Source organism: Gymnoscopelus microlampas, assembly GCF_963454915.1.
Source record: "Gymnoscopelus microlampas genome assembly, chromosome: 20".
In the NCBI taxonomy this organism is placed as follows: domain Eukaryota; kingdom Metazoa; phylum Chordata; class Actinopteri; order Myctophiformes; family Myctophidae; genus Gymnoscopelus; species Gymnoscopelus microlampas.
The window spans coordinates 18,580,134-18,604,255 of NC_139957.1; the positions used below are offsets into that span (position 1 = coordinate 18,580,134).

The 24,122-nt window shown below is 39.0% G+C and overlaps 3 protein-coding genes across 5 annotated transcripts; 2 read left to right on the forward strand and 1 right to left on the reverse strand.

The window, feature by feature from the left end:
* Positions 1-1,548: 1,548 nt before the first annotated feature.
* Positions 1,549-7,621, reverse strand: fuca2 (alpha-L-fucosidase 2). The gene is made up of 7 exons (XM_084045558.1): positions 7,368-7,621; positions 6,190-6,377; positions 5,671-6,010; positions 5,320-5,530; positions 3,274-3,464; positions 2,899-3,007; positions 1,549-2,196 (listed from the first exon to the last, which is right to left on the reverse strand). Exons 1-7 carry the CDS (start codon positions 7,550-7,552, stop codon positions 2,059-2,061), a joined length of 1,362 nt encoding a protein of 453 aa, XP_083901684.1. The 5' UTR covers positions 7,553-7,621; the 3' UTR covers positions 1,549-2,058.
* A 551-nt stretch (positions 7,622-8,172) lies between these two features.
* Positions 8,173-12,277, forward strand: LOC311036202 (putative deoxyribonuclease TATDN3). Of its 2 annotated transcripts, none has more exons than XM_084044744.1 (10): positions 8,173-8,403; positions 8,496-8,528; positions 9,137-9,210; positions 9,484-9,568; positions 9,701-9,763; positions 9,895-10,004; positions 10,314-10,369; positions 10,769-10,881; positions 11,523-11,603; positions 11,938-12,277. In XM_084044744.1, the coding sequence occupies exons 1-10, from the start codon at positions 8,350-8,352 to the stop codon at positions 12,079-12,081; spliced, it is 813 nt and encodes a 270-aa protein (XP_083900870.1). In that variant the 5' UTR covers positions 8,173-8,349; the 3' UTR covers positions 12,082-12,277. The 2 variants fall into 2 exon arrangements, with proteins under 2 accessions (XP_083900870.1, XP_083900871.1); XM_084044745.1 differs by having other exon boundaries at positions 11,526-11,603.
* Positions 12,278-13,508: 1,231 nt separating this feature from the next.
* coq8ab (coenzyme Q8A-b) lies at positions 13,509-24,095 on the forward strand. Of its 2 annotated transcripts, none has more exons than XM_084045648.1 (15): positions 13,509-13,726; positions 14,167-14,332; positions 15,046-15,351; positions 15,509-15,575; positions 17,764-17,838; positions 18,094-18,219; positions 18,858-18,943; positions 19,034-19,174; positions 19,287-19,368; positions 19,474-19,567; positions 20,099-20,240; positions 20,669-20,776; positions 20,918-20,983; positions 21,756-21,842; positions 22,947-24,079. In XM_084045648.1, the coding sequence occupies exons 2-15, from the start codon at positions 14,183-14,185 to the stop codon at positions 23,241-23,243; spliced, it is 1,827 nt and encodes a 608-aa protein (XP_083901774.1). In that variant the 5' UTR covers positions 13,509-13,726; positions 14,167-14,182; the 3' UTR covers positions 23,244-24,079. The 2 variants fall into 2 exon arrangements, with proteins under 2 accessions (XP_083901774.1, XP_083901773.1); XM_084045647.1 differs by having other exon boundaries at positions 13,522-13,607; positions 22,947-24,095.
* The last annotated feature ends 27 nt before the right edge of the window (positions 24,096-24,122 follow it).

The window sequence follows — 24,122 nt, forward strand, 5'->3', positions numbered from 1 at the left end:
AATTTAAGGACTTTTAAGACCTTTTTAATACCTAAAAACAATAAATGAAATGAAAAGACCATTACTGCATCAAAAGTAATCAACAAACTATACTATATAAAAACTGGTCAAACATTGGCCAAATTGTCAAATAATATAAGAAAGATGCAAAAATGATGAAAATAGCTGAACTACATGCTCACAACGCGTCGTGTTGCAGATCGGCTATTTTCACAATATGTGTCTGTAGAACCAAGTTTGGAGGGTTTCCAGTTCAAATATGATTATTTTGTGGGGGTCCCCACTCCCTAGTTCAAATATGGTTATTTTGGGGGGTCGCGGCCTGAAAAGGTTGAGAACCAGTCACTGCTCTAGTGGACACACTATCTCAGGTCAGGTGACAAATTACTCCGTACCCAATAGTGGCTAATAAAGGCAAAAGGGCTTGGAAGGTCATTCCGTTTACGCAAAATTAAGTGGCACAGTTAGGTTTACATGGCATTGCATAACATGAAGATCCTCCAGTTAACCTACATTTTCAGCTTCACTATACTATACTATCTAAGGGACATCGCTTCCTTGTGGTCCTCACCTCAGCCGCCGCTGTCACTGTCAGCTGTCCTGTGTAGGCTGGCTCTGGGCTCTGGGCTAGGTAGGGTCGATTGGCTCGATTCATGGGCGTGCTTTAATAAAATGGCCTGGCTTGATGCCTGTCGTGTTGCTCACGTTGTGGGCAGTAGAGGGCGCTAAAGGTCACAGTGTTGCATTCACTAGTTGAACTTGGGTACCACAGTAAACATAACACATTCACAACGTGGTGATTGTAGCCAGCAGGCTAAGCCTGGGAGATAGAAAGCTATGTGACGCGCAAACTGAAAGGACTCAAGCCCAAACGAAAGCTCAAGTTTAAAATGTTTCACTTCTGTGACACCCAATACAAATTTCCAATAAATATATATAATACCTATGAGCGAAGAAATAGGTTAGACAGTGAGTAGGTTAGACAGTGAGCAAAATGCGGTCAACAAAAAATATCTCCCCCAGCTCACCCTACCCCCAGTCAAACCAGTCTTCAGGTGAGCAGGTGAGGACCTGCTGGAGGCCACCCACAGAGACACTCCCACCATCAATGTGCCAATGCGGCGATAGTTTCGTTGCGCCCACTTAAATAAGCTGGTGAATGAATGAATGACTGACTGTTTTATTTCCGTGTCCGGACAATTTATTGACCCATCCCACATGGGATTATCAGACACATCAATTTTAAAACAAAAACAAAACAAAATTACCAACATTCCAGTGTACACCCAACCAGCAACTCATAGTACAGCCTGATTTGAAACAAGCCACATACAGTACATACATTTATATATACCTGCACATAGAATACATAGACATTTATAAAGAAATTCATCTATTATAAGTAACCCTTCTCCTCCTGTCCCACACTTTATAAAGATATTCTGAAAATGCAAAAATATGAAGAAAAAGAAATTCAGCTGGTATTCTTATCAGCACACTTCTGACACCGTTTTCAAGAAAGCTTCAATTATGCCAATGTTTTACTTATTTAAAAAAAATCACACTTTATTGAATGATTCAGAGGTAGGCCTAATAGGCCATAAAGTAAGGTGTAAACAAACATCAGATTTGAAAAGTAATTTAGTTTAAAATCATTCATAATCACCATCATGTTACAGTGCAAGTAGTTATTACCAATATTTACATTTGTAAATACTGTACTTCATGCTTTACAATCCCTTTTGGTCTAGGAGGCCTTTTAGTTTGCAGTATAATCAAACAAATCGAAATTATTAAACATATATTCAACTTCAGAGATTTTTCCTGTATGTCGTTTAGGTTGTACAGTATATTTGTTACATTTACACAGGCCTACATTCAAATTCAACAACCATTTCCTGAGATGCTTCAACGTAATGCAAGTGACGAGGCACCATTCAAAACCGATTTGAGACAGACATAGTGTGTCCATCCATGTGCAGTGACCAACAGTATCCAGCCATCCATCCAGACAGCCTGTAGCTAATCCAATTCCACCACCAATGATACGGCTTCCCTTCAAGTGGCACCTGTCAGCTTCAGGGTCCAGGCCCACTGGCATGGCATCTGACTGAAGGACAGCTGGGGTAGGAGAACCCTCAATCCACTTGGTTTTACAGGCTCCCATGTCAGAGACCCATGACCGAGAAGCACCACCTTATTTGGAATGGGAAAAAAAGAAATGGTTCAGCTTAGACACTGAAATAAAGAAGGTGGACATTCGGTTTGCATCGTTAGCTAACAATGCAAACAATTAAGCTAATAATTAAGCCTTTATACTTTCACTTTTTTTATATATATAAAATAGCCAGTCTCAATGTGTTGCATCATGATGCAAACTTGGAGATCACATTTTTTTGTTCCTACTCCTATGCATATCTCAGATGCATGACGTAAAAGCTAAATTGAACATTTCCAGTTTTACAAAAATATTTGAAGACTATGGCAAAAATCTTCGTGTTGTGGATGTGAGAATGTGAAGTACATTGAGGAGCTCTTTAAATGGTCGGAGAGACTAGAAAGGCACTACAAAAAAGCAGTCCATTTACCATACAGTATGGTAGCCAAATCCTCAATCTTGGCACACATCACGAACCTATATATTACAATTGAATTTAGTAATGAAATCAAGTAGAAAACATACAGGATACTTGTGGTGGGATAGGAAGATAGGAACTGTATTGGTAAGCCAGATTTGTATGTCGGTGACCCACCAAAAATAGCCAATCTACAAGTTTTCGTTTCAAATAGCCATGCGTTGTGAGCTTGTAGATTTGCTATATTTCACGTGTGACATTGGCGACCAACCATGTATAAATTAAGTATAAGTCTACAGGTAGATAGTGACAAGTACCATACCTGAGTCTTTCCTTCAGTAACCAAAGGTTCATGCAGAATAACAGATCCATCATTTGGCCACTCAAGAAGAATGACATAGATGGCCTTTTCCTGTGTCTTGTAAATATACCTGTAGGAAAACAGTCACAAATGCAAAGTTAATTATTTACACAATAACCTTTGGGCTGTTGGAACTAAAGTGATGGAGACCAACATGAGCTATGATCATTGTGATACAATGTGTGCAATACTGTATTTCTCATGTATTTGTACCGGCAAGGCAAAATCTGGAGTGTACATTCTTTAAAGTGTAAAAATATTTTTTATCACTCCTGATTTGACTGTGTGTGTAAACAAATAAACAATCAAGTTCCAAATAAGGCACAGTATGCTCACCAGATTTTTGGGGTGACACTGTCGTTCTGAGCCCTCCATGCAGTGGTGTTGTAGATGGCCTCCCCGTTGACCCCAAGCCACATCCCCATCTGTCTAAGGCGCTCCTCAAAGATGGGGGCAATCCTCCCATCATGTGTGGGTCCAATGTTCATGAGCAGGTTTCCACCACAGGATACTGTCTCTACCAAGGTCTGAGGCACAGAGGAAGGTCAGAAATGAAGAAAAGAATGACCAGAGAAGGGTAAGAAGGAAGAAAGAGAGAAAACGAGAGAGAAAGGAAGAAGGAGGACGAGATATGGCTAGATAGAACTTCTAAAGCTCAATGGCTGCAGTTACATGGACAATATTTATTCATTCAGAATGAACTCATTCCGAACAGAGATTCATACCCAACTGTTTACATGGAACCTGAATAAAAGTATTCCTTGTTTACATGACCCAAAGCATTCATTCGGAATGTAACTTTTGACATGAGCTAAGTGGTTCCCGGCTTCCCGCCTACGCCCGGGCATGGACCAGGGGCGCCCGGCTCCACTACCCGGGGCAGAACTTCCCCTGTTGGGCATGGGGAGGAGGCAATAGCCCCCTTGTGCCTCCGCGGCAGAATTTTGTTGGCCGTAGGCAGGCCGGGAAGCAACACACAGACTCCTGCCAGGCAGCGTTGTATGCGGTGCACGCCCGCATTCCTTTGTTATCGCCATGTTAATGCGAAGTTCAGACCAGTTTATTTTTTTGTATTGGTATCAGACACGGTAAAACTTAGGCTAGCCTACTACTTTTTTTTACATTTCTCATGTAGGCTACCTTAATTTTATTTAAACAAAAAACTTTTCATCTGACTGAATAGATTCTTTTGATTATAAGTTCCGGTTTCATGTCAAGGACAGGTAGAAAGAAAGATTGTTCCTCCACAGGCTCAGATCCTCTGAGCGTCCGTTCTCCGGGACAAGCCTGGGCTTAACCATTTCAGTATATAAGCTTATTAAATGACGCTATAGAATATGAATCATTCATTTTATTCCGCAGGAGGGAGCGCTTCTCAGCACCAACCGTGGCCGACGCATACAGAAACATAAATAGACTTATACAGTCTTTGAATTAAAGTTTTACTGCATGCAATATTTTTCAAATTCAAACGGTATATACCACCCCTCCAAACCCGAATGAAAATTCCTTACGATCATACCGGAATGGAATATTCTATCCCAATTGAGGTTTACATGAGCATTTTTATTCTGAATGAGCAATCATTCCGAATATACAGTAAGTGGAATATTCCTGTCCATGTAAACACAGCCTGTGTGGCTGGCTGTCCTGGTGGTCTGTCTTTCTTTCAGCATAAGACTCTGATTATTATTATTAAAGGGAAACAATGTGCTTAACAGAAATAAATAAGCTAAATTTTATAAATACCCAGACTAGAATAGAACTGCATAGTTGAAAGTGCCATTTGATCATTCATTCAGCACAGACAATTCTCTTAATTTACAAAGTTTCTGCAAAAGTAAAAGTGGAATCAACAGCTGAATTTCCTGTACAAGTACAATATTAAAACGGAGAGTTAAAACATTAAACAGATAAATAGAAACAGATCAAACTTTGAGGAGCAATGTTCGACTGTCTGATTGGAAGGGTGGTTAGCTGGTTTAGCCTGATTTATACAACTGTGTCATGTGTACAATGATTTATACTTAATCGTACAACTGTGTCACGTGTGTACAATGATTTATACTTCATCGTACAACTGTGTCACGTGTGTACATTGTACAATTTATACTTCATCGTACAACTGTGTCACGTGTGTACATTGTACAATTTATACTTCATCGCACAACTGTGTCACGTGCCAACTGTGACAGGTGTATGAAAGCAGACAAATTAAATAAAAAGTCTCCATTCTCACCATCTAGGCTGGACAATAACTACTGCCTAGTAGTGTCTAACTGGAAGTACAGGAATGAGGAAGTATTGGGCTACAGGAAGTTCTGGTAGTTCTGGTTTATATTCTTGTGAGATGGAGATAAAACTGGGAAGATAGTTACTCACAGCCACAAGCTGCTCAATGGTGAGGTAATCTTTGAGCGGTGCATTACGTCTGTAACCCCAGGACTTGGTGTCGATGGTCATGCAGTTTTCCCATTTATGTTTCAGCAGGTGTCCAGGCTGGTAGCGATCATCGCAGGTGTAATATCCGCCGTGGGTACAGATGGTGCCATAACCCCATCGATCATTTGTCACCACTGTGTCTCGCACAGGACTGCAGGAGACACACGCTTGTCATTCATGGGTTTTAATCAACAGGGTTTATAGTAGGTGGAATAAAACTCATGAAAGTCACGTGACTGTCAGGTTGAATTTTTAAATTATTAAACAGTTCGCTTTTGCTATTCTTATTACCTGTCATTGTAAAGCCAAGCTAGGAAGCCAGTGCTGTTCCAGTACTTATCAGGAGCACCACCGCCCCCATCAGACCACAGAATGTCCGGTTTATACTTGGTGACGATCTCATACAGCTCAGGCAGGGTTTTAGTAGTAGGAAAGTAGTTGGTAGTAAAGACGTTGGCGGCATCTTGTTCAAAGAGCGGGTTAAACCACTCAAAGAGAGAGTGGTAGAGCCCTAGATGCAGGTCGCTGTTATCCCGAAGAGCATTTGCCATTTCCCCAACCAAGTCTCTCTTAGGCCCAACATCTACTGCATTCCAGTTCCAGGAGTTCTTTGATCCCCATAGTGTGAAACCTAGGAAATAGATAATTAATTTGTATTAAAAGATCTTTTGTAGCTCAATGACAATAGTCATGCCATTCCTTTAGTCACACTCACAGTGAGCTCTGAATTAGTATCAAATAAATCAAGAAACGTATGGAAAACAGATACAGGCTTATGACATACTTAAGTGAATCTGCTTATACTGTTACCTTCATGGTGTTTTGTTGTTAGTACAATATACTTTGCTCCTGATGAGACAAAGATATCAGTCCATTCCTTGGCATCAAAGAACTCAGCAGTGAACTGCGCTGCAAAGTCTTGATACTTAAAGTCCGGTGGGTAGTTTTTGTGCATAAAGTCAACATAAGGCTGCAGTTTCCGGTTCTGCCAATACCACCTGGAAAATGTTAAATATCTCAAAAGTGTAATTCATTCATATTATTTCAATTTCTTAACCATGATGTCACTTTAGCCATATACATGACTGCAATTGTATATACCTGCTGCTGCTATTTTCATATCGTTTTCCAACTGCACAAGAAGAATTTCTGCCTTCCATATGAGCCAGCTACCTACAGTATTGCTAATTGATTGTTGTACAGTATATTTGATTTAACTATGCCTTCCTGTAATTGTATGATTTGCTCCATGTTCTCCTTTCTTCTTCATTCTCACTTCCCTAGCCTTGGACAAAGACTGTCATATGTATTATATCAATTTTTACATTTGCATATCTATGATAGTCCTGGGCTGCACCTCGCAGAGTGCCCTGGACTTTCACCAGTTAAGTCCGTATTTCTGCTAACATGTACAAATGCAAAATAAAAGGTGCTTACCCGGTTGCACCAAATATTAACTCGGCATTCGGAATCTTTGTGTACTGTATTAGTCCGTATTTTTAAATAGATATGCGTTTTAATTCCGTCTCTGGCCGAACGCCGTTTCTTTCCCCTCGTTAACTTCCCGTTTACATTAAGTGTGATTCCGGCTTTCATCGGATACGCCCCGAGGAATACAGGGAACTTCCGACAGTATCCGACACAGACGGGATTCAAACACATATCTATTGAAAGATACGGGCTAATACCATAGATATCTATGGCTAATACAGTGCACATCGGGTATCTAATGTCGAGTTAACATCCGGGGCTACAGGGTCAGCACTTTATATATTGTTGTTGTACATGTACGGAGAAGTACGGGCTTTCCGCGCGGATGTCCAGTGCCAATTGGGGGTAAAGCCCAAGACTATCATAGATACGAAAGTAAAAGTCAGACTCGATCAAATACATCTAGGTCAGTCTTGATCCACGGCTATCACTTCCCTATACTTTCACACCTGGCTGTAAACGTGTGTAATGTGACATTTGAAACCAAACAAACTTACCAAAACCATTCGCTGCCAAAGCTCGGAACAGAGAACACTCCCCAGTGTATGAAGATGCCAAACTTGGCTTGATCGTACCACTCCGGTAGTGGTCGAGAGTCTATGGATTCCCAGGTAGGCTCATATTTACTGCTGCAGGTACTGGCCATCAACACTAAAACAAACAGTGAAGCAACGACTGACATTTTCACCGAAGTCAAAACAAGGAAATAAGCAAATGATACTCAATCTTCTTCTCCTTCTTTTTATAATGATACTCAATACCAGTGTTGCCAGCTTTTGAGAGAAACAAGCAACCAGTCTATGAAAACAAGCCAAAAAGAAGCGAGCCCTTTGCCCTTTAAACACAAGCTATGCTATTAAAAAAATAGAAAATTGAACATTTTAACAACAAAAATCTTGTTTTTATGTTTTATGTTTTAATGCTCTGGCATAAAACATTTTTGGATGGGGGTTAGGGGACAAATACACATTTGGGGCGGGGGTCCATGCATGACCATGACGAAAATGTTTGACAACCACTGGTTTAAAACAAAAACAATGGAAACAAGCCCAAATAAGCAACTACCCTTTAGAAAAAAGCCCCAAAAACCGCAACCCCGCAACTACCAATATTTACAAGCAACTTTACAGGAAGAACAAGCCCAAAGTCGCTTATGATAAGCAGACATGGCAACACTGTATTGTATTGCTGCTAACTTCCGGGTGGGGAGGGAGCGTTCAAAATCGTCGACTTTCTTTTTATGTCGTCACTCGCACTACTACGTCGCTCTGACCAAGGCCATTGATTCGTTCAGGGTTAGGGATGTTTGATATGTTCTTTATTAGAACTGGTGTCTACGTATGACTACAATCGGATACAACAACAAGGGCCAGGGAAGAAATCCCCCGCTCGCCCGGGCTGCTCTGTAACGTTGAACCTAGTTCCATTTGCAGACATGCGCCGTGTACACTTCATATTGTTTTGAACGTTGCTGTCCACATGTATGGATCAATTGACTGCCACTGTCATATCTCTGCAGGGGATTTTGACACGGTATGAGTGACAAGTTCCAACACGTAATGTGTGCGGATAAACGTATGTGAACTCCTTTGATTGACGTTAACGTGTCTCCTTTCTATCTTCAGGATATAGACGAAGTGATAGAGAATTCCAGACAGGTATGTCTTCTTAGCCGAAGAAGTACAGTAGCCTAGCCATGCATACACTGCAGTCGTGTAAAGTAACTAAATACATTTACTCATAGTACTGTACTTAAGAACAATTTTAGGCATTTTTACTTTACTTGAGTGTTTCACATTTTCAATACTTTTACTTTACTCCACTGCAATTATTTGACAACTTTAGTTACTAGTTACTTAATAGATTTCGATTGTTATTATTGCCCACTGAGCTCTGCATTTCGGCCATTTGAAAATTGCTGATCCACAAGCTCGTTGCAACGCATTTTAAGCTTGTATGATCGTATTGTAGATCTGCTATTCTGCTTAGATTTGTATACATTTGAAAACTTATGAAATGGGACATTCTGCATAATGAGTACTTTCTACTTTTGGTACTTTAAGTACATTTTGATACCATTTTTTTTGTGTTTGTCTTTTACTCAAGTGAATTCTGAATTCCAGACTTTTACTTGTAACAGAGTATTTCTACATCGTAGTATTGATACTTTTACTTAGTAAAAAAAATGGAGTACCTTTTCCACCACTACATGCATGCTGGGTGTTGTTCGTAATGGATCAAGTAATGTAGAGTCTATGTTACACAGGCTGGACTGTTGGCTCTTTTAGCAGTGGCAGAGCATGCTGGAGAGTTTGACAAGATCATCCAGTTATCACAGAGGTAACGTATTGACAGTATAAAGTCTTTATACTGTATTTTATATTGCTATCCTATACCTTAGGCCTAGGGCTTAACCTACTACAATAAAGTAATACATTTCAACCTTACTGGGGTGCTGCTATGACAACTGAATTTCCCTTGGTAGCAATATGGTTTGTCTAGGTCCTTGTAATAATATATACAGTATGTATTAGCTGTATTAGCTTAATGTGTGATGCATCTGTTAATCTTCAGTGAATTTATAATTTGACTTTTTTCTTATTTTTTTTTTAGGTTTTCAGGTTTTATTTTCCCTTGTTTAGGAGTCCATCCTGTTCAAGGATCACCCTCTGGGCAACAGAGGGGAGCCAATCTCCAGGTAAGTATGGCTATGGTGAGGACAATCCAAATGATTGGATTCATGTATGGCTTTCTGCAATAGTAAAATCTAATCTAAAAATTGATTTACAGAGTAGTTTTTTTTTTTGAGTATTTGCTTTGTTTAATACAGGATCTAGATGCTGCTTTACCCATCATAGAGAAATACAAAGACCACCTTGTGGCTATTGGGGAGGTAATCTAATAAACAAGTCTTCCTGATATCACTTAATTTAATGGCAGTGTTATTTCTCTTTTGTTCATAAATAAACCAAACCATTGTACATCAGTTACAGTTAACTTTTGTGTTTTACTCTCTTTTAACAGGTGGGCTTGGATTTCACCCCAAGATATGTCAGTAATGACACTGATAAAGACAACCAGAGGCAGGTGCTCATTCGTCAAGCAGAGATAGCCAAAACACTGGACCTGCCTCTGTGAGTTTTGCCATACTGATATACTGTAAAGGGAATAGAAAAACACTTGGCTTGTTAGTATTGCTGCTGCTGTAAAATATGTACTATTATTCGTTGGGTTTGGTGTTTCTTGTATTGATGCATAATAATATGGTGTGGAAATGATCAAAAGAAACTCAACTCAGTATATATATATATATATATATATATATATATATATATATATATATATATATATATATATATCATTTTAAAGTCTTTATTGCTAGCCTACCTTTTTTGTATAGCCTACCTTAAACATAGTTATTGTCTTGTGTGTTTAAATGTTAGAAATGTCCATTCAAGGTCAGCAGGAAGACCTACCATCCACCTCTTAAAGGAACAAGGTATGTGCTAAAATATATGCTTTGTCAGACAGCCGCGTTGCTTGACAATATTTCGACAGATTTTCTGCGCAAAATGTTGTTGCACTGCTTGATGAACTATACATCAGGCGTACAAGTTGGATCACACTCTCAGCTGTACAGATGTCTTTCATTTAAAGGTATGCATTATGGGGCATCCAGGTGGTGCAGGGGTAAAGTTCCTGCCCACCACCGCAGAGAACAGGGGTTTGAATCCTCCACAGTGCCTCCAAGCTGGATGCACTGTGGATGATTCGCTGAGAAGAATAGCATTTACTGTCCTCTGCAAAAAAAGTTTTTTAAAAGAAAAAAGAGAGAGATGTAACTAGATGTGTATGTTATGTAAACTAACTGACTGCATCACCGTTGAAATTTCACCAGGTGTTGAAAAAGCCCTGCTCCATGCATTCGATGGGAAACCCTCAGTTGCCATGGAAGGAGTGAAAGCAGGCTACTTCTTCTCTATTCCACCATCTATAATAAGGAGTGAACAGGTATGACTACATGACTTATTTACTGTACACACACCACCAGTTTCTTCTCAGACCTGTTTGTCATTTTGTTACATATTTCATTTACCTATTAACAGCAATATTCTTGTACATAGAGATACAACATTGTTTTAAGATTAAAGCAACACTTCAATCCTTTATACAGTATATGCTATATGAAATCATGTTTGTTCTTAATATTTGGTGTATAGTTTAGAGACGACTCAGCGTGCACAGGCAATGGACTTTGAATGTGCAGTATTGGGTTAAGTGCTGTGGTTCTCAACTGGTTTCACACCAACACATGAAGTTTGCTTTGACCATGAAGTCACAACCAAATAGTTAACCAACACAATATTAGTCTCTTCATGGTGTTCTTCATCTGACACACTTGATTGAGAAACACGAGTTGTACCAAATCTGTGTTTATATACGTCACACATTAAATACTAAATATTCCCCTGTGTTTGTATACAGTACAAGCACTGGTTGTATAACAAAAAACACCACAGTCTGCTTAGGAAGCACTAACATGTTGACTTTTATTTTATTTACTTATTTCCCATTAAATGTCAATGATTAATGATTCTCTTTTTCTTTTCTTTTCTTTTCTTTTTGTTTGGGGTGGGGGATTTCCCACCAAGAAGCAGAAGCTTGTGAAACAGCTACCCTTAGAGAGCATCTGTTTAGAAACGGATTCGCCAGCCCTTGGGCCTGAAAAGCAGGTAAAAATATTGCAATCTTCTATTACAATTATGAAATTAATTAAGCGATCAATTTATTAAGTAGTTTTAATATTAAATTATGTAATATAATTATGTAAAATAAAAAGTTGCAGTATTGCATTGCTATCATAATGGATGACGTATGGTCTTTTTGCTATAATCTTTTTGGGCAAGATGTTTTTACTTCCTTTTTTGTTTTAAAAATATATATATGTTCAGTACTGTTACTGTTTGTTCAAATTAATAAATGAACAATTAGGAGCTTGTGTGCCTTCAACAAATATTTTTACATTGTGCATTTGCAAACGTATTCCTTGTTTTAATCCTAAAACAGGTCAGAAATGAGCCAAGGAACATCTCCATTTGTGCAGAGTACATCAGTAAGATAAAAGGTGTGCCCCTGGAGAAAGTGGTGGAGGTGACAACACAGAATGCCCTCCGACTGTTCCCAAAGCTTAAGTCAGCCATCAGACCGTGACTCACCCAAGCCTCAGAAGATCATCTCATCATTAATCTCAGAAAAGTGTTTCTGAGTCTGAGATATATGCATCCAAAGCTTTCTGTAACCATGTATCCGATTTTTTACAATTGTTGTAAAGATATTGGGACATGTATTATGAGATTTGGATTGTAAAATCCAACTGGCCGATTTTGATGAAATAAATAATATTAAAGTGCTGACAAAATTGCAAGATATGTGTTTCCTTGATTCTCTCGTAAAACTTTCCTTAAAAATAAGGAATAAGTATAAACGAGTAAAAAAGAGAAAATATGTACAGTAAACAGTTGGGGGGGGGGGGGGGGGGGGGGGACAGACAGATATACACACTACTATACAGAACGTCATACAATCAGCTTGCAGGTTACTGGTAGCTATTTTACAGGGACCAGTTGCGAATTGCAGCCACCAAGTACTCTTTTAGAGTGGTTTTGAAGGAGAGTAAGGAGTCACACTTTTTTATGACAAACATTTTGGGCATTCCACATTTTGGTGACATAGCAGTAGAACGAATTTAACCGTTATTTTTTTTAGCCGAATCTGGGTTGAACGTGATTTGTGGAAATGTTTAAACTAACACTGTGGTAGGTAGGCCTACTGCTCCTTTTACTAATCGTCAAAGATAAATACATGTTATTTAACCACTGCGTGTAAAATTGGAACGAGTCCTCGTAACATCAGCCAAATCTCACCCGTGACTGACCGTTGGTCAGTGGTGGAAAGTAACTACTCTCAAGTACTGAACAATTTGTAGGTATTTATTTTACCTTTAATACTGGAGTATTTCCAATTTTCAATACTTTTACTTCTACTCCACTACATCTCAGAGGCAAATAGTACTTTTACTCCACTACAATTATTGGACAACTTCAGTTACTAGATACTTTGAAGATTTTAATTATTATTACAAAACATACATTAGCCTCAGCCTATAGCTGTTTGAAAATAGCCGATCTACAAGCTCAAGCTCACAAACAATGCGTCGCCATGCCACGCATTGCATTTTGTGCTAGTAGATCTGCTATTTTCAAATGATTTTATACATTTTGAAAACACGAAAAGGAAGATTTCTGCATAATGAGTACTTTAAGTACATTTTGATGCCACTTCTGTTGTACTTTTACTCAACTAAATTCTGAACACCAGACTTGTAACAGAGTATTTCTGCATCGTAGTTACGTAGTATTGATACTTTTACCTAAGTTAAAGGCTTTAAGTAGGCTACTTAAAGTTGTTCCACCACCGCCGTTGGTCACAGAGACAGTCTGTATTAGAACAGGAACACCCCCTGAGCGCAGTGGGCGTCAAGCGTCACGCTTTGCTGGAGCAACTGACAGCCTCTCCGACCATTAGAATATCTGTTGACACTTGGAGATGTTGCTGAACTTGGCTTCATTGGTCCGGTCCACATGTATTAAAACTACCGTCGGGTGCATTTGCATGTCCTTCACTGGTCTGTTTCCCCTCGTAGTGTTGGTGAAGAAACTGTGTCAGGTCAAAGCAAGGTGAACGATCAGCTTCTGTTGCTGTTTGACCATGCATTATATGCCTATAATCAAATATACGTCGGAGACGAGTACGATTCTCTAGCTATTCTTTACTGTTACCGTTTGTGGCGTTTGGGGTAAGTTTTCCTTTGATTGATTGATACATTTCTTTTAATGAAGTGCCATTCTTATCTGAATAACTCCATTTAGCTTCAGTCTATTGGGATTAGATTTAGTTTTATATGTTATTAACTTTTGCATGTTATCTTTCTTGGCTCCTTATCCATTCACACGGCCAACTAAGTTAATATTACACTTCTATCAGTATTTGTTTTGCATGTTGTTGCAAGGCAAGTGAAGGGTATGCAATAAAGTTTTGTACCAGCCATGTGTTTTGACAAACAAGGCTTTAATGCATTGTTATGCCAAAGATAATGATGCCATCTTGTCTAAAACACACCAGCCACCCTGTGGCTGAAAGACAGCTTCATAGTGCCCCCAAACATTTCGTCTCTAACTGATCACACAACCCACTGCAAAACAATTGCCCCCACTCTTGTTATTTTTGGCTGTGCAGGTCTGAAAAGTACACCATGACAGGTGACATGGTGGTGGTGTGGAGGGGGATGGCCTGGATGAAGCAAGTGGCCAGCAGAACTCAGGCGAACAGCCAGCACAGCATCAGAACCCAGAGACTGGTAAACTCCACTGCCACTATTATGTATGGCCCCAGCTCAGCAAAGGTGAGCATTCAACCACAATATTTATGTCTCCGGGCTCCTGCAGGAGGGGATAGGGTTTCACAAAAGATGTTAACCCAGATAACTCCTTTACCATTGTGACTGTCAGTAGGCTACAACAGAATGCTGTAACGTTTTTAACGAGATGAGTGGCTCAAGAATGTGTCGCCATCTCTAGGCATTGAGCACTGTAGTTAGTACAGTCAGGCGAGAGTACCCATTCATCAGCTTCAATTTTATAGTGTTCCAGTTCCATTTTGTCTATTTATTTGTCATCACTAATAAATTCACTTGTTTATCCTGAATCGAGTCAGTTCTCTCTCCTGATTGGATGAAATTGGTATCCCGAGCTGAAAATCAATTTTCTGTTTACTAAAGAGCTGGAGAGACAGGGAGACTCCTGTTAATATATGTGTGTGTATATATATATATATATATATATATATATATATATATATATATGTTAATATGTGTATGTGTGTATATATATATATATATATGTGTGTGTATATATATATATATATATATATATATATATATATATATATATATATATATATATATATATATATATATATATATATATGATCTACTAGTCTATAACAATGTGTACTATCAGAATATAGAGCTATTTAGCACTTATTTTAACACAAATATATTACTTGCCCTACCTTTAAGCACATGCCAGCTAATTTGATTCACATTTTCCATTATAGGAGGTGCCCAAGAAACCGCAAAATATCGGCATCCACAGAGCCGTCACAGCATCCATTCACAAGTATTCAACAATGGCAGGAGCATGTCTCAGTGTTTCTGGAAACATGTGTCCTGGACAGGGGGCCTGCGTTGGAAGGTCTAGCAATAAACACCTCAATTATCAAAGGGACTGGTCAAGTCGTCCATTCTCTGGACATACAAGGCTATATAACCAGGACAATTCCACTGTAGGACGGCTGACATCAAAGGATATTGATAAAGCAAGAAACAAGAAGAAGATTGACTCCAAGCAACACAAACAAGTGGTATCTTCTTTCAAGTGTTAAACAATATTGAATCACTTTTGATCCGTACTTCAATTTGAAGACAGACACTGCTGTGCCTGTAAGTTCTCTGCCAGCACTGCACAGGGATGATTTTTATTAATAATATGAGTTGAAACTTTCTTAATTTTTATTCCAGCTCAGTGAGAGTGCCAGAGAGCGCAAGGTGCCTGTCACGCGACTTGGGAGACTGGTCAATTTTGGAGGTAGGTCTGCTGATCTGAAGAAGCATGCATACATGATGGTGTATTCATTATTATGTCACCACTTCCTCTTTGAGGTCACACTCATTGAAGTGTGACACATGAGTATCTGGTACGGTGTTTGGAGTGGCCTGGACGCTTACCTGTTTCAAATCCCACTTTTCCTCAACAACTATGATTCAATTTACCTAAAGCAGGGCGCTCGAGTGGTGCAGTCGTAAAGTAGGTACCCACCACTGCGGAGTCTAGGAGTTTGAATCCACCCCGGTGCATCCGGCCTTGTCGAGCGTCTATACGAACACAATTGGCCCCTGTTCGGTCAAGGGAAGCCTAGTAGCGAGGGAAGCCGGATGGGGAGGGTGATATTTGTCAGTGCACATACTCCAATGGGCTGGGTTGGCACCTGTCAGCAGGGAGTATTGGACGGGAGGAGCAGGGCGGAGGCCCTATGTCCTCCCGGTGGCGGCCCCTCACTGGCAGGTGAGTCGGTAGGAAACAGCAGTGACAACACAGAATTGAGTGTGGGGAGGAAATAATTGGCGATTAACAACTAAATTGGGGAGACAAAAAATAAAAATAATAATTGACCTTAAGCACCCCCTAATGTGTCAGTGGAGAAACTGTATTCAACAGTGCAAGACTGGTTACATCAGGGGGCTCCTAGGTATCAGACAGACACTGCTTTTCCATTGCACATTACTGACTCAACTTGCCTTCCCTGGTTTTCCATTGGGTACTTGGTAGTACTTGGTACAGTACCTAGTACATTTTTTGGTATCACCACTGTCGAGGTTTCAAGCAAGCTGAGGTGATGCCAAGTGACATGAAAAAACAGCAGACGACTGATTGGTCAGGGAATCGTCACTACAGTAATTGATTTTTGTAATTGCGGTACAATGGACTCTCCTATAACTGCATGGAAGCTCCTGAATATTGTTAACAAACTTTGTAACTATTGTAAATGTGAAATGAATCAATTTTGATTCACCTAAAATGTTATCAGAAACTATTTGTTGGACTGTATAGGTTGAATAGAGGTAACCTCCAGACAAGTTGGCATTGTTCTTCACTTTCCATGCAGAGGGTTGATGCTATGATGATCAGCTACATTGAGGGGCTAGTAAGTCCTTACGTTAATGAATGTGAGTCGAGCCGAGTCGGTACCATCCATCCATGTAGTGGAAAAGTGAACTCTATGGACGCATGTAAGAGCATGAAAGCTTGGCAAAAAATGCAAGACTTCCCAGAACAAATAAAAGGTTCAAGTTATTAAAAATACTGTGTTCCATATTCAATTCAATCTTTATTTCAGACCCAAGGGAGATCCATATTACAATAAAAACACAATACGATGAAAATAAAAATAACAAAAAGAAATGCAATAAAAAGACTTCCACCATGTTCATATTGCTGTACCTATGTAAACAATGTGTTTCTTATCATTCATCAGCTCTCTAGTGCTATGGACAGAGTGTGGGAAGTGCCGATGTGTGCTTTTGCACAGGAATGGAATTACAACATACTGTATGGATAGCTGAGGAAATCTTTCTGGGACAGCTGAGAAAATCTTTCTGGGACATATCTAACAGGCTTTAAGCGAGAGCTTCTGGGATTACTAACAGGCTAGCTCTTCTCACTGGCTGTAGAACACAAGCAATATCAAATGTGTTCTCAACTTGCAGTGTTGACTTTATTAGAACCACTTCTAAATTCACACCTCAACTCCCAATGGTTCTCAAAGTCGCTCTTTAGAGGTTAGAACTATGCCAGTTAATTTAGTGCTACTATACTGATAATTCTTATCACAAGTTCTCAAACCCTCAGCAAGGTTTGCTTGTTTTTTGCCCCTGCCACCAGATCCAACTGTTTGATAAGAATAGGTGTGTGGGCTCTCAAATGTTAAGCTGCAATACTTGACAAATACTTGACACCTGCTTTACTAGATATTTTTGTTTCTCTATTTAAAATGGTGTCCGGCTGTTCAGATTAATTGCATTCATTGATAAGTGCTGTGTTATTGAGGCCTGGATCCAACTGTTTGATAAGAATAGGCATGTGGGTTTGGCTGCAATACTTGACAAATACTTGACGTTGCTTTACTTTAGGGGTTGATATTTTTTGTTGCTCTGTTTAAAATAATGTATTGCTGTTCAGATGAATTGCGTTCATTGATCTGTGCTGTGTTATGCAGGTCTGGCATTTGGACTTGGCCTTGGAGCAATTGCTGAAGTGGCAAAGAAGAGCTTTACACCCAAACAACAAAGTGGTAATTTTAGCATATTGTTTTATGAAGTGGGCTCAACTGTCTGGTAATGGTAGTGCACATTACCACACACATAGAATTGTATAGGATGTGTGTTACAAATCACATGTAATGTACAGCCATTTAGCATTACCAAAAACAGATGTTTCTTATAACAATATTTTCTGGAAGACTAGAGTATTAGCCAATAGAGACAGACTACTCAACCATTCATTGCACCCCTATTCAATTGATAACACAGTGTCCATTTTTGTTTAGGGGATAAAACGTCTGTTATGGATACCAATGCCTTTCTCTCAGAAGCAAATGCTGAACGAATTGTCCGAACACTATGCAAGGTTCGAGGCGCTGCTCTCAAAATGGGGCAGATGCTCAGCATTCAAGGTGAGGAGTGACCAAATGTAGATACTTGACTGTATTTGACTCACAAGTTGGCCTACAATAAAGTCATTACTAACAGTCATTGTACAAGGTCAATGGGACATTTATATACTGAACGGCATAGTGCAAGACATGCTGCCCAGCATGTTTCTACAAATACACATTCAACAGCAACCAAAAATATACACAGAAAGTCAACTCATACATCATCTTCCCAACAAGTTGGAGTGCTGTATCCTTCGCCTCATCCACAGTGACCAGCAAGCAAGATCCTTGAACCATCAGTGAAATGTCATCGCCTAAAATAAACCTCTGAACCAGCTGAACACAATAAGCGCCATTCCAGGAATACTATTGTGGGCCTCAGGGCCTAAATTTGCTCTCAGAAAATGATGGGCAGTATAGTGTGCTGCGCTGTTGTCTTCACAAATACAGCATAGTGACAGTGTTGACATGTTTGGTATTCCAAGGTATATTGCACTACCTTCAAAACTGCATACAGCACAGTTTTATTGCTACTTTGTATTAAGTGTCCTTGCTTGGTTGTTAACTGATGTCAAACTGAACTGATGTCTCTTAATTAGTTCTATTCATATTTTCTTCTACGGTATATAATTTGATTGTTTCTTTCCTACTCTCAGATGACGCCTTCATTAACCCTCAGTTGGCCAAAATCTTTGAACGCGTTCGACAAAGTGCAGACTTCATGCCTACCAAACAGATGATGGTACAGTGTGTTAAGTTGTAGCTAATTAAGTACATGTAATTATCAATTTCACAGATAATCTATTTGTTCTTTTGTTCATCTCTACAACAGAAAGTCATTGTCAGTGACCTTGGGCCAAACTGGAGAGACAAGGTAGAGTACTTTGAAGACAAGCCATTTGCAGCTGCATCTATTGGCCAGGTGCATCTTGCAAGGTTGAAAGATGGTACAGAAGTGGCTATGAAGATTCAGGTGAGATTCAGGGGGTTGTGTTGCATCCCAGGTGTCATAGAGTTCATTAGTGTAAGGTGTGTGATTGAATGAGATTGAAATAATATTTTAGTTACATTTGCATTTCTCTTAGTACCCTGGAGTTGCCCAGAGTATCGACAGTGATGTGAACAATATCATGACTGTTCTCAGCTTAAGCAATGCACTACCTGAAGGTAAAACACTGAAAAGACTAGCTATAATATACTTAAAACTATAATGTTCACTATTCAGACTGTCATGTTTTTAATTTTATTTCCTCTTTTAACTCGTATCGACAGGTCTATTTCCTGAGCACTTGATTAAGGTTATGAACCGTGAGCTGGCACTTGAGTGCGACTACGTAAGAGAGGCAGAGTGTTCCAAAAAATTCCAGTGAGTTGGCTGACTTCGTCATATCGTCGATGTCGGGTGGAAACCTTCTATTTTAGAATTGTGAAAATAGCCGATCTACTTGTAGATCTATGGAAAAAATAACTTTCTGCCCGACAGCAAATTATATCATCTTGATTTTGTTACGGCTGGATAATATGGAAGATATTATATTGTGATCATAATGATCTAATGATTTGTTGCCCTGCAATTGTGGTTTTACACACCATTGCAGGTTTTAAGTATTCCATTTTGATTTGGGTTTAAATAATTAATTTTCGTTTTTTTCGTTTATAAACAATCTCATATGAAAGGAGATTGAATGATTTTACTGTAAATTATTTCAAATGTCCACATTGTGTACTAAAATGTCTTTACTATCGCAATAATGCTATGAATTGGAATCTCTCTCTCTCTCTCTCTCTCTATTCAAAAAAGCCACTGTCTTTGTGATATCTCCAAGATACTATGGTGATGTGTTTATCAGTCTACCCTTGCCTTTTAACTTACCTGTAGTTTGTTGTTATGACACAGGGGGTTGTTGAAAGATCACCCTTATTTCTACGTGCCTGATGTGATTGATGAGCTGAGCAGCCAGCGTGTCCTCACCACCAGACTGGTGCAGGGTTTCCCCCTGGACCAAGCCACAAATCTCTCTCAGGAGCTCAGGAACGAGGTACACCCATAGAACTTCACACAGCTTTTAACACCACATGCCTTTTCCCTGCCAAGAGGTGGTCCTACTTTGGGAAGTTCAAGGTTGATGTGCCAAATGCTGAGATGCTCAGCCTTTTAAAACTTCCTGGTGTCTTGCCAGAAAATCTTAGCAAGACAAGTTCATCTTGTAACTGCTTTAAACACCACAATCCTGATAGAAACTCCTGACATTTAATGAAAGCATCTGTTGTTTTGAGCATAGTAGCTCTCATTGCCATTTCTTCAAGTAAAAGAATGCAGAATTGGCACCGGGTGAAAAAGGGTTACACAATTGTGGGATAAAAAAATTACAAAAAAAAGAAAAAAAAGAATCCAGACTGAAGATTTCCTACAATTTAACATTATGTTTAAAAAATGCACTGACTTGTCATGTTTTTCCTCTTCTAGATTTGTGAACAAATCTTGACGTTATGTTTGAGGGAGCTGTTTGAGTTCAGGTTCATGCAGACTGATCCAAACTGGTCCAACTTCTTCTTTGATACACAGGCTAACAAGGTAAGTTTGATATCATAATAAAGTATTCATATACAGTACATATACTATTGTTATGTATGAATATGAAGCTGCGATAAACTTGCATCCATACAGATGCCATAGTTTTCATTTCACTAAGGTATTTCTACCTCTTTCACTCAGGTTGCTCTATTAGATTTTGGGTCTACTCGAGCATTTGATGAGAGTTTCACTGATTCCTACATTGAGGTAAGAAACCAAGTTATGATAAAAACCTGTCTAGTTGCTCGTGAAATTCATCTTGCACAAGAGATTGTCAATATAAACAAAACAATTAGCACTTTTATTTTTAAGATGAAATCTGGGATGTATTTTAATGACTCGTTTTAATTTTAATGAATCGTTATTATAAATAATCTGTATGGTATAAAACTCCTGTATGGAGTATGTTAACATACAACCATCTGGTTGGAGGTGGTCTCCCTACTCCATTGAGAAATGTTGACCTGGGTGCTGGGTATGACACCTACTGGTTGACAATGGCAATTGTTTGCATTTTATTTCATTTTTATTGAGAGGCAATAAAGTTATAGACTTAATTTCCTGTCAGGCACTGATATTCACAACACTGCAACAGGAACTAAACATTGCCCATTTAGAATCTTTATGTGGTCAAGTGTGAAAAGGTCTTGGAAGGAGAATGCAAACTGGAAGTGACGCTTGCCATGTATTTACAGCAGTAGTGGCTATAGATACTGAAGGTGATAGCTAACATCTTCAGCCAGACATGTGCGTTTCTTTAACTCTTCCAACAACTAACATCACATGAGATTGCTCAACAGTTACAATCCGGCCAATATCCACAGGCAATGAGTTTATTATATGACTGTAATGTCATATGCATGGCTTTAAATCTGATTCAGTCAACTGTTCACCTCAAGTGTGTCAAGTGCTACATTAAAAAACACACCTCAAGTGTGTCAAGTGCTGCATTAAAAACCACATCTCCTCTTATCTTCAGTTGATCAAGGCAGCAGGAGACAAAGACAGGGAAGGTGTATTGCTGAGATCAAGGGATATGAAGTTCCTCACAGGCTATGAGACAAAGGTATGAATCAGAAACTCGATAACACTGGAACTTGATAAAGGAGAAACAACTTGAACATCAATTCTACAGTGTTCCTATGCTGAAAGGTCTGGAAAGAAAAAGAAAATGTAACTGATTATTTACAGTATAGTACAAAAATGTACAAGAAAGTATAGAAACATGTTCTGCTATAAATATGACTGCTGAGGAAGTGTAGTGGCTTAGTTGACATACAGTGATGCCCTACCACTGTCAAAATATATAAAAGATTGACCTACTGTACAGTCATTAACCACTTGAACCCTAGTGTCCCTATGCTGGGGGCGCACATACATTCAGTGGAAATCGCAGATCGGCTGTTTTCGGTAAAGAGATTTTGTGTAAAGGGAATAACGAAGGTGACTTAGACCCCTGTGGGACTCCGGTCAACGAAGTATATAGGATTTAAGTAGTTAAGGATTATTGGTAAATAAACCCCTTCAAGGCAAACCAGGAAGGCACAAATAACGACTGTCATGGTACATCATCCCTTACTTAAAAGTTGTGTTCACTAATGATCAGTGGTGTAAAGATACTACAATAAGTACATTTACTCAAGTACTGTACTTAAGTACAATTTTGAGGTATTTTTTTACTTTACTGAAGTATTTCCAATTTTCAGTACTTTTACTTCTACTCCACTACATCTCATAGCAAATAATGTACTTTTACTCCACTACAATTATCTGAAAACTTTAGTTACTAGTTACTTTGTAGATTTTGATTATTATTACAAAACATACATTACCCACTTCAGCCCTATATACATTTCGGCCATTTGAAAATAGCCGATCTACAAACTCACAATGCGACGCATTGTGAGCTTGTAGATCTGCTATTTTCAAATGATTTGTATGCATTTTATTCATTTGAAAACTTGTGAAATGGGACATTCTGCATAATGAGTACTTTCTACTTTTGGTACTTTAAGTCCATTTTGATACCAATACTTTTGTACTTTTACTCAAGTACATTTTGAATTCTGGACTTTTACTTGTAACAGAGTATTTCTACATTGCAGTATTGATACTTTTACTTAAGTAAAATTGAGTTATGTTTCCACCACTGCTAATGATGTCTTACAAGGCTATGGAGAATGCCCATGTGGATGCAGTGATGATCCTGGGGGAGGCCTTCTCATCCACTGAGCCCTTCCACTTTGGAGCCCAGAGCACCACGGAACGCATCCACCAGCTCATCCCCGTGATGTTGAGGGAACGCCTCACACCTCCACCGGAGGAGACCTACTCCCTCCACCGCAAGATGGGTGGTTCTTTCCTCATCTGCTCCAAACTTAATGCTAGAATATCCTGCAAGAACATGTTCGAGGAGGCCTATGCCAATTACTGGAAAGATGGTCGCCCGAAGCCGGCTCATCGGTAGGGACGTTCAACCAGATCCAGCTAGTTTCCCCAAAAAGTGTGATAGCATTACCATAATCTTTATCTCTTTGGTTAATTGTAGATATTATTAGTGTTAATACGTTTATTTTGGGAAACTGAAGTCAGTGAAATCCAGTGGCACATACCAGTGAAATCCACAGGCACACACACCAGAACATCCAAAGGGCTTGATCTGACCTCTTACAACGGCAGAAGAAATTAATTGTGCAAATGATTTTCACTTTAACTATTAATAACTTCTGTCTGTGAAAGAAGTAACTTGATAATGGATGCGTTCTTTGTCATGAAACTGGGTGGGAATAGGTAGGATAACTTTTAGGTCCTCAAGGTCAAAATGACACAATCAGTCATATCTCAGGAATGGAGCAACATATAACAAGAGATGCTGGGTCAGGCAAGGTTTTATTTGTTTGTGTTGACATTTTAGTTTTTTCATTCATCCCTACTGTATTATTCAATAACCAATTATACAACATTATGTGAAAAAGACAATCACTGGGATAAACCCAGATCTGTGTGCCTTAGATTTAAATGACCACACCAGACTTTTTGACAAAGGACCCATACTGTATGTGAAAAAAGCTGGCCTGGTGTAGTCCTTTATCTTTGGTTAGTTATGTAGTCCTGAATTCACAAGAGCTTTTTTTTTAACATTGTGTGAAGACTTTATATGCATTGTCTGAATAAACATAGATTTAGTTAACATGTAGCTGTACTTCATATTGTATTCAACACATACAATATAATGAAGTACCTACACTGTTAAGAGGAATTACGTTTCTTGTGGTCATATTTGTTATATGTAATAAACTGCAAAAGAAAATCACGTTTTTCCAATTTTGTAAAATATATCTTCAAC